This window comes from Hippopotamus amphibius, chromosome 6 (assembly GCF_030028045.1).
Source record: "Hippopotamus amphibius kiboko isolate mHipAmp2 chromosome 6, mHipAmp2.hap2, whole genome shotgun sequence".
Taxonomy (NCBI): Eukaryota; Metazoa; Chordata; class Mammalia; order Artiodactyla; family Hippopotamidae; genus Hippopotamus; species Hippopotamus amphibius.
This window is the reverse complement of record NC_080191.1, coordinates 118096580-118107338: the sequence shown is the minus strand read 5'-3', so window position 1 is coordinate 118107338 and position 10759 is coordinate 118096580. Positions and strand designations below refer to the sequence as shown.

Genomic DNA, 10759 nt, shown 5'->3' with positions numbered 1-10759 from the left:
GCAGCTGTATAGCTGTCATGACCGTTCGCAAGTTTCTGGCACCTGTCTGCGCCTTGGGTCCGGGAGGATGCCCCTACATCCCCGTGGAAGAGAGAGGCAGAGTCTGGGTAGGGTAGGGGTTGGCAGCAGGGCTGACCCCGAGGCATCTGCGGGCCCCGGACAGGCGCAGAGAACAGGGTGCAGACCCCGCTTCCAGGCCGCCCTCCAGGTTTGGCAGGCCGGGCTGGGGGTTACATGGCCGTGGCGTGGGCTGACGAATAAGGGTCTATGCCAGTCTTGGTCATGCCCGGAAAGAGGATGTAGGCGACGGGGGGCTGCAGGGTGGAGGCAGACCAGGCGGTACAGTTACAGGGCACCACGTAGCCCGGGTTGGTGGGGGACGGGTGCGTGTGCGTGTGCTGGCTGGGGCAGCTGAGGCTGCCGAAAGCGCCGTTCTGGTAGCCCAGGGTGGACGCGTAGGGCAGCGCGCCGGTGGCCAAGGTGTGGGGCACTTCACCCATCTTCTGGATGGCGCTCGAGCTAAACTGCGCGGGGTCCAGCAGGGAGTAGGGCGCCGAAGCCGGCGGCAAGAAGGCCCGGGCTTTCTCGGGCGCACTCAGGAGGCCGTCGGAGGCCCCCACGGGTAGGCCGGCCGCCTTGAGCGGGTCCGTGTCGCCCAAGTAGGGCAGGGGGAAGACATACCTGTCCTTCTTGAGCAGGTTCTTGGGCTTGCGCCGCGGCCGGTACTTGTAGTCAGGGTGCTCCTTCATGTGCTGGGCGCGTAGCCTCTTGGCCTCGTCGATGTAAGGCCTCTTCTCTGCCTCGGACAGAAGCTTCCATTCGGCGCCTAGACGTTTGCTGATCTCTGAGTTGTGCATCTTGGGGTTTTCCTGGGCCATCTTGCGCCGCTGGCCTCGGGACCATACCATAAAGGCGTTCATGGGTCGCTTGATGTGGTCTGAAGGTTTGGACATGGTCCCGGAGGCTACGCGTGTGGGGGTGGGGAGTGCAGGGGCTCTGCAGGCGAGCCTGGACGCGGTTGTCGGTCTTCCTGTCTGTCCGTCCTGAGCCGGGGCTCTGCGCTCCCCTCGCCTCCGCACCGCAGAGGGGAAGCCAGAGAGAAGCGCTAACCCCTCAAAGTTCAGCTGATCATGCCAGTCTCGGCACCCAGGCAGGCCCCGGGGGGGCGAGCGGGGGTTGGAAGGGCGGGGGGAGGAGACGGCGGCCGGCCGGGGCTGCCGGCACCAGAGGCTGGGGCCCAAGTACCGGAGTCTCTGGGATTAAGTGGCCAGGTAATTTGCTCGCCAGGGCAGGAAGCTCCACCTTCTCCCCCTCTTCACCTTCGCCTTCTCTGGTTCTCTTCTCTCCAGTGTCTACGGCCGTGGCTCCCTCCCCCCGCCCGTGGCTTTCCCGGAGCTGCCTCGCCTAGCACTGCACCTGGCTGAGAATGCGGGGAGGCTGGTGAACGGGAGCCAAAAGCGGCGAAGTTCAAAGGCGAGATGGGCCCGGACGGCACGCACTCTGACATAAGCGCGGGGCGGCGACTCCCCAACCTGGGCGCCAATCAGCAGCAGAGAAGGCGAGGGGGCGCACCTGCCAAAGCGCCCGCCTTGGAAAGAGGGAGCGCGACTGCCGGGGGCGGGGAGAGGTGTGAGCGAGAGACGAAAGAGCAAGAGAACCGAGTGGCCAGCTCCGGACCAGGGACTTGGATTCCACCTTGTTTCTGGCACTATCAACAAATAAAACTGTGCGTGCCCGTTTCCTTTCCCGGTTGTGCAAAGGAGAAGTGGGGCTTCGAATACAAAGACCCGGGGAGGGGGCAGCAAAGGCAGAGAGCCGAGAGCGCGTGCTGATAAATAGGAGAGCCTCGCCACGAAACGCAAGGACAGCGCTTTCCTCCCCCCCATCCCCCCGCCTTGTTAAAGATCCTTGGAAGAGAAAAAGAATTTATCAAACTCAGGGTAAAAAGCGACATAAACTTTTCGCGCCGTGCCCTCGGCGGTGCCTTGGCGGTGTTCTCACGGGACGCGGGTGCGGCTCCGCCTCCACCCTGCCCCGGGATGCGGCGCCTGGGCGGGCGAAGCGCAGGGCCCCGGGCTCGCTCAGCCGCGCGTTCCAAGCTGATGCCCGAAGGCCTTGCATCCGGCGGGGCAGAATTTTCAAATTGTGGTTCGTGAGCCTTAAAGAGCACCGCAACCCGTTCTTCACTTTCGTGGAGGGGGCGGGGGATGGGATTTCCATCACGATTCCCATTTACGTTATTATTACTTAGTGTTTTTAAACCTCCAACTTTCCCTCCACATCTGTCCAAACCGAGAGGGCAATCTGAAGGCCAGCCGGCGCCCGGCGGGGCGAGGGGCTCTCCTCGCTGCCCCGTCTGCAGCGGCCCTAGAGCGGAGTCTCAGGCTTTATCCGCACCCAGGGTCGCTTTGTCCCCGGGCGCCTCTTCCCACCCAGCGAGAATGCGAGACTCGTTTCTTGCGTCAGTTCAGCATTCTTCGGGTAAAGAGGACGAAATAACCCGCGGAGCCAACCTGCGCGCCTGCTTCCTTTGAATAATTGCCTGCCCGATGCGAAATGCCCTTGGGGGGAATATTTATTAAATGGAAACCATTGTCCCAGGCCCAGCAGGACCTGCGTGTGTTCCAGGCTTATTGGCTTTTGCACCAGCCTCTCTGGGGGAGAACCGACCAGAAACGCGCGCTGCTCCTCAGGCTTGGACAGGTTGGGGGTGGGAGAGGAAAGCAGAGAAAGAGAAGGCAGGGAGATAGGGTCTTTCTTTAGCGTGTAGTGTGTCAAGTTTGAGGCGAAAGCTTTGCTTCTCCTTCCTACAATTAGAAAGACGCGTGGCATATCTCATTCAGCACACTCTTCAGAGAGGTGGGCACTATGCCCATTTTACAGATTAGGAAACTGAGGTTGGAAAAGGCTACGCGATTTGCCAAAAGTAACTCCAGCGGGAAGTGGTGGCGTCGGGTGTACAGGATTTGAAACCCTTACCAGCTTTTTTTTTTCACCTCACGCGGCTCCACGTCTGAGGATTAGATAGTGCTGAAGCCAAAGGCAGGCCCCTCGAGGAGACTATTGTAGTCATCGAAACCTGCCATACGGATAAACTGCACTGAAGGCTTGATCCTCAAGCCTGCTCTTGGTTCACTTAGGCTCTGGTCCGAGACCTAGCTTCCCTGAGCTTAGACCTCGCGCCCAGAGCTCCATCTCCGCGTGGGCTTGCGAGCAGGTGCTCAGTCTTCACATTCCTCTCAGCACCAGCCCCGGCGGCCTCCATATGCCCTCTACCCTTGTCTTCTCTGCAAGAGGTTTCATTTAGCTTGGGGTACCAGGAAGTAGAAGCCCTTTCCAGCCCAGTCTGTGGGGGGTTTCCAGGCGTGGCTGGCAACTCCAACTCAGAATGGACTAGCCTGCAGACTTAGCGCTGTGCTCAGAGCCCACCAGGCATCCGAGGTCCAGGGGCCAGGCCATTAGAGTTCCACTGGGAGATCTCGACCGTTTGGGGAAGGAATGACAGAAATGCTCACATCTGCAGAGAGGTAAAGGGTCCGGCGGGACCCGCCAAATCTCACCTGAGGACCCTGAAGAGACACCAAACCCACACACAGAGGTTTGTGTTAATGCAAACCAACCTCTTGAAAACTGCTTAAGGAGGGGATCTGACCCTTTCTCTCTTTCCAGCCTCCAGGCTAACTCTGTCCTTTTGCCCCGAGGCAACTCGGGGCAGGCGCGGGCTCTCCTTCAGTCCTCGCATTTCCACCTCCTCCTCTTGTCCGCGTTCCTCTTTAAACATCTTGCGCTGAGAGCTCAGCTCGCAATCCAAGAGTCTGGAGCGGAGTATTACAAAGGACGTGCCAATGGTGGGCAGGCAGTTTGTGGGCAGGCAGTTTGTGGGCAAGGCGCCCCTGACCACACAGGGTCCCGAAGTCCCAGGCTGTCTGGGTCACGCTGTACTGACTCTAGCGGGAGCCAGCATCCTGCTGCTCATCTTGGCCTTGAGACTTGAACTCCGCGCTTCGAGGCAACTCAGGGTTGAGCGGCGCGCGCTCCGCAACTGGCATTGCGGCGCCTCCTAGGCGGACGGCGAAGCCGTGTACATCCCTTACACAAGTGCTGGCTGGCCACCGGTTTATTGAAGACGCCATAGCGCTGAGCCCCGATCAGGAGTGCTCGTGATCCCCGGGCCTGGTCTGGTGCTGTCTCCAGCCCATGTCTCAACCTTCTCCCGGACTGCTTTGTCCCTCCGAGCTCTGCCTCCCTGCCAGGCTTAGATTCCCGGGCAGGTGTCCTGGAGAGGTGGCCCCTGGGAACACCAGCAGTTTGGTCGCCACCGAAACAGGTCTTAGGACAGGGGTCGCCTAAACGCGCCTCGTGCTTTATCCACAGCCGTAAGCTCGGGCGAAAGGCCCCTCTCCAAGGCCGAAGACCTCCCTGGAATGTGGCTTTTCTGCTTCCGCGTTTGCCTACAGAATCCTTGCGCACTTCCTCAGTACGTGCGTCTTTACGCAGAGCAGTTACTCAGGAAGCGTCGCGTGCGGGCCTAAACCTGGCGTCTGGGTCACTGAGCAACATGGATTCGGTCAGCGAACCGACGCTGTTCTGGTCGAACGAAGGAGAATCCTCGGATGTCAAGACCCAATCCACTTCTCGGCACGCCCCTTCTCTCCTTGCGCCCCAAGGTCCAAGATGCGCCTTTCTGACCTTTGGCTCTGGGCCTGTATAGGGAGCATTTCCCCTCCCCTCTCCTTCTGCCCAACTCCTTCCCGTACCTCAGGTACTTCAAGGCTTCATCTCTGCGGAGGCTTTTTTGATTCCCTACCTGGGCTAAGATCCCTTTCTATGCTCTCCCTCTTACGCCCTCTCCATCTCACGCCCTCTTCCCCAGCCTCATGTGGAGCCCTGTCGCAGCCCGTGCAGTCCACCAGACTTCGAGTTCCTCAAAGGTGGTGGCTTCGTGTTATTCATCTTTGAGTGCCCAGGGTCCGTACACCTCCCAGCGCAAAAGGAGACACTGGATAATTTCCTTCTGCTCAGGCTTTAACTTTTCCAACAGGCCTTTCCGTGCCTTGCAGCTGAGGGGACAGGACCCCAGATGCAGCCTGGTAGAGCCAAGAGCGGAAGTCACGGGCTCCCAGGCCTGCATCCACCTGCTTGGCCTCAATGTTCTGCTGGCCTTCCAGGTTCCACCCTTCCTCTCTAGTGGGCAGAAGGTCTCCTCTTCTAGGCCTCCGGGGCTGAGCGACAGCCCGGCGCGGAGAGGAAGATGAGCAGACCCTGGCCTGGAGAACGTGGCTCGGGGTGCGGAGGAGAAGAAGCGAGCTTGTTAAGCGGCTCGCGCCCCACGAGTTCTCGAAGAGACCAGGAGAATTGCGGCGTCTGGATCGGCCGAGGTGTTGGGCACGCGCGGGACGCCAGCCCTGCTGGCTCATTGAGGCCCCTCTGGGATTCCCGAGAGGAACTGAGCGAAGTTCCAGGTACCGGTTTTGGGGAGCCTCGGCGCAGCCCCGGCTCCCTGTGAACACCAGGGACACTCAAGGTGTGCAGCTACCGGAGCGCTGATCCGGCCCACTCCCGAGAGTCGACAGCGCAGGATTCCAAAATTGCGGATGATAAATTGAATCTTAAGAAATAATGTACTCTTGGTTAAATCATAAACTTTTTCTTATTACAAAAGTTTTTAAATATTTGGCTCCCTTGCTCCCCCCCTTCCTGTTTTTTGTGTATTTTCAAATCCAAAGACATATAATCCCATCTCTTGAGAGTGCCCGACAGGACCCAGGGCTGTGGTCCTATTAAAACATTTCCTGGTAATTGCTCTAGGGTCTTCCTTCCAGAACCCAGCCCAGCCCTCGTGCGTCTTGAAATTTTGTAAAACTCCAAGTATCTCTCGCTGCCAAGATGGCACAGGAGGGCGTGGCTTCCACCAGGAAACCGTAAGAAACCGAACGGAACCTGGTCCGGGGACTGACGCCTGGAGCGCCTGCAACAGCGCGTTTGACAGCGAGCTAGCAAAGCGTGCTTAGCTGGGAGGGACACTTCTGTCACAAACCCCGAGTGCGCCCAGGTAAGGAGTTTATTTTGATACTGCAAACCACCTTGAGTAGCTGGAGTCTGTTGGAAGCAGAAACCACTTGATTCACCGATTTGGTGCAAGTTAAGAAGAGGATTGCATAACATCTACATACGCCCTCTTAGAGCAAGAGTTGGGAGCAGGGGTGGGTAGGGCTTTGAAATCTTATTCATTCATTAAAGGCTAGTTACTGAGCACCTGCTGTGTGTCAAGCACTGTACTGGGTTCTGGGATACAGCAGTGAACAAAACTCGCAAATGCCCTTCTCCGCTGGTGCTTACAGCCCAATGGGAGCATAGACAAACCAGGAAACAAATCCTGGGGTGATTTCTGCGCTGCCATCAAGTAGTTGCATCACTTCAGTCAAAGTACTTAACCTGTTTGTGTCCTGGTTTCCTTGCCTGTAATGGGTATAATGGCTTATTATCAGGACTAATTGAGTTACCACAAGAAAAACCCTTAGAATAGTGCTTGGCATGTGAACTTGCCCAATAAATAGTCAGATTATATTATTTTATCATTTAATAAATATGGGTTTGATTTCTGATAGTGATAAGTAGCCAACAGTGAATCAGGGTGGTGAGACAGGGGCTGAGGGAAGGAGGGTGGTCCCATTTACGTTAGGTGCCCAGGGACCTGAACACTGGAAGGAGCCAGACTTATGAGGGGAGGAGGAGGAGGGTGAAGCAGAGAAACAGGAAATACCACTGCCTGGTGGAGAGACTAACTGAGGGTATCTGAAGGATTTAAGGAGCCAGTATGGCTGAAAGCTGACCATGACCTTGGGGAGAGTATAAGAAAAAGGCTGGCTGAGGTCGGCAGAGCCCAGACTATCTAGGGCCTTGTAGACCCCATAAGGAGTTTGGGTTTTATTCTAAGTATACTGAGAAGTCATTGGAATGAGAGCCATCAGAATGATTTAACAACAGTCCCACAAATGATTCATTATCAGACATTCTACTTATGGAAGAATCTCACCTCCAATTATGGGCCAGAAGCTTCATAAATGGACAGATTTTTATTGGCCCTGAAGTCAGCTGCTCAACCATCTCTTAAAGAATAATGCCACCCTGCTGAATGCTTTGGACTCCTTTTCTCTCTCCTTTCCCCATTGGAAGCCAAGGAATAAAGCAAGGGAGGGTCACAGCTGTTCATGATTCTGAAAACATGTCCATTAATATTCTGTAGATATTAGTGGCCTGATGGGTCCCTGACTTACTCCCCCCACTTCCCACCAAGTAAAGTTCTCCTTCCCTGTGGAGAGTCTCAGGCCTCTGAGTTGACCCTTTCTGGAGACACTGAGTCCACATTTAGGCATCTTGAATGTCTCACCCTGAGAAATACAGGAGTTATATATGAGCAAGTGAGGTTTCTTAGGATTAAAAAAAAAATCCCAGTGGTTATAGAACAGGAAAGACACAGTTTGTTTCTAAGAATAAAAGCCAGAAGAATGTCAACATTGTGTGCCTCTCCCTTGGGTTTTATTGTGTTCTGGTATTTCACATGCACTAGGGCTCCCCCAACCCCATTCTTCTAATGTAAGAATCCTTGGTCAGCTTTTATCATAAATAATACTCTTTAAGTCTCTGTGTTTGCCTAATGCAATCGGCCAAGTTATTGGAGCATACATTCTCTTGCCAATTTTATCACAAATTATACACTGCAGAGGATAAGACCAAACTCTGGCAACAAGCCCCAATCGAGGATCAGAATAACGCTTCCTCTTTTCGTGATACCTGCCTCTGCTCCCAACATAAATAGCAGGAAATATTAGGGCACTCAGCAGTTGCAAAAGGGGCTACATTAAGCATGCTTATTTCCATGTATCTTTCTTTTCTTTAAAGCATCATTTTTTACATGTTCTGAAGACCAACAACCCTTAACATTTTGTTTAATAAGAAAGTCACTGAAATATTTGTGGAACGAGTTGATGGTTAAGTAGAAAGAGCTATAAAAATGGAGTTTAAGACATAGTGCTTCTAATTACTGCACGAACTTGGGCAAATCACTTGACTTCTTTTGGCTTCAGTGTGGCAAATTACTCCAAAACTTAAAGGCTTGAAAAAACAAGCTTTTGTGATCTCATTTGGTTTCTGAGGGTCAAGAATCCAGGAGCAGCTTAGCTGGGTAGTTCTGGCTCAGAGTTGCTTATGAGGGTGTGATCAGGTGTTGCTAGGACTGCAGTCATCTGAAGGCTCTGTTAAGCTGGATCTGCTTGCAGGCTAACCGTGTGGCTCTTGGCAGGAGGCCTCAGTTTCTCATCACACAGGCCTTTCCCTAAAGACTGCGCACAGCAGGGCAGCTAGATTCCCTTGTGCAAACGATCTGAGAGGGACTGAGACAGAGGCTTGGTCCACTGCGGGAGAGGACTACATCAGGGTGTGAATATCAAGAGGAGGGATCACAGGGCACTGTCCTGGAAGCTTCCTACCACACGCTCCAACTGGACAGGAGTGGAAAGAGCTTTGTAGGTAGCAAAATATCATAACTCTAAGTTACCGTCACTGATTTTGTTTCTCCTGGACTGAATCATAGCTAACTCTGGTCAGAATTGTGCAGAGAACCTCATTTTGTTTTCAGATCTACCACTTCCCTCTCTGGGTGTACATTTGGCCCTGCTGGAGCTGGCTCTTGCCCTTTGACCAGTTTCGTCAACACCATCCTGACCCTCACCATTCTCCTTCTCAAACTGTCCTATTAACTTCTGTCGGCTTCTGTGAGCTAAGATGCTCACTAATTAAGGTGCCAATAAAGGACCTGAGGAGCTGGATTATCTTTAAGCCCCAATGGAAATTTATCATTAAAATATGAGGGTGCCCAGGATTCGAAGGAAGGGTTGACTCAGTAGGGAAGAGCAGGGGGAGTTCTGGGACCTCACAGGTTCATGGACTTTGTGTTTGGAGCCACAGACACTGAGTGGTGGCCACCAACACCACTTGGCTTATCCAGAAGAGCTGGATTTTAGAAGAGGACTGCTGAGAACCCAAATCAGGGCGACTGTGATGTGGAAAATGGAGGCAGTGTTGTTGCTGATGGAGCCCTTTTGCAGCACCTCTGAAATTGCATCACTTCACTCTCTCTGCTCTTTAGCTAGTCTTGATCCTGATATCCACAGTTAAATAAAATGTGAAAATATCTCTAAGTGAAAAAACAATTAGCAATCAGTTCATGAGAGCCAGTGCATGGACTTAGAATATGCTGATCAATTTAACCTTTTTAAAAAAAAATTTGGTTACGTTGGGTCTTCGTTTTTGTGCATAGGCTTTCTGTAGTTTCGGAGAGCGGGGGCTACTCTTCATTGTGCGCAGGCTTCTCAGTGAGTGGCTTCTCTTGTTGCAGAGCACAGGCTCTAGGCACTCAGGCTTCAGTACTTGTGGTGCATGGTCTCAGTAGTTGTGGTTCGAGGGCTTAGTTGCTCCAAGGCATGTGGGATCTTCCTGGATCAGGGATCAAACCCACATCCCTTGCATTGACAGGCAGATTCTTAACCACTGTGCCACCAGGGAAGGTCCCCCCTGCCTTTTTTTTTGGTTACTTAAATTTTACTTTACTGGAATAGTACATTCATGTGGTTTTAAAAGTTAGAAAGTACTAAAGCCTGATAAGTCTTCTGCCCTAGGAAACTCCTGCCCTTCACAGTTCCCCAAAGAGCCTTTCTCCAGAGATAACCATTTCCCATTCCTCCAGAATCACTTCACATTGCCATATTTCTGAACAGAATGTGCAGACTGTGATCTCCTGGCTTGACAGGTGAGGAGTTAGTTCTCTGGCCCCCCACCCACTCTGCTTCCTCTCCTCCACTGTCCTGATGTAGTTCTATGATGTATAGGTTTTTTTTGTTGTTGTTGTTAAATTATCGGTGTTCATGTTATTATACCTATGCAGATATTCGATTGAGCAGTGTAGTGTATTATGACAAAGTTCATTTCTTACTTTCTACTAACTGCCCTATTTCCCACTTACTTGATTTGTTTTCTAGCTGTTACTGATTCTCCCCAGCCTTCCCACAGCCCCTCACACAACTTCCCATGAGGCCATCCATGTCAGGGAGTCCCCCATTCAAGACTCTTTCTCAGAGACATCCTTTCTGGAGGTCCTTTCCTTCTGGATTCGCGTCTTAGTTTCTGTTTCTCACATCTTCCCCTTTCTTATTTTCTCCCATGTTTTGTGGGAGTGCATCTCCCAGTATTTTCACCAGGTTGAAGCAATGGTAGGACAATGGCGGTCCTCAAGATGAGTCTCCTTAAGTCCTAGGGCTCCAGGCTGGAATCGTTGCTTCTCAGCCTGGTGCCTTGGGTCTCCTTCATCTTCACCCAGAACACTACCTTCACTTCTCTTTTCTACTGGAGATCCAGGTTTTGTGTCCTTTCTTCCACTCTCAGGTTTCATCCTTTATGGTTTGGGTACAGGAATGTCCTATTCTCACATTTGCTCCTCCCCTTGGTTCTGGCCCCTATCTCTAACTTCCTGCGCTCCCTCCTCTCTGTCTTACCTCCAGGCATTCTTTCTGCCCTGTCTTCCAGAGGCCAGTGCCCTCATGCTGCCCTGTGGCAGTCCTGCCCTCTGTGAACATGCTTCTCTACTCTTATGAGAGCTTTCCCTGAAAATATACAAGGAAACAGCTTTATCCAGGACAGGCCTGGCTTTGGAAAAGTTGGCATCTCTGATTCTAGTGTGGGTTCGTAGCAGAAGGGAAAGTTC

General features: G+C 53.0%; 1 protein-coding gene across 1 annotated transcript; it reads right to left on the bottom strand.

The window, feature by feature from the left end:
• Positions 1–230: 230 nt before the first annotated feature.
• SOX14 (SRY-box transcription factor 14) lies at positions 231–953 on the bottom strand. Its single transcript, XM_057739129.1, has one exon. It carries the CDS (start codon positions 951–953, stop codon positions 231–233), a length of 723 nt encoding a protein of 240 aa, XP_057595112.1.
• Positions 954–10759: the final 9806 nt, after the last annotated feature.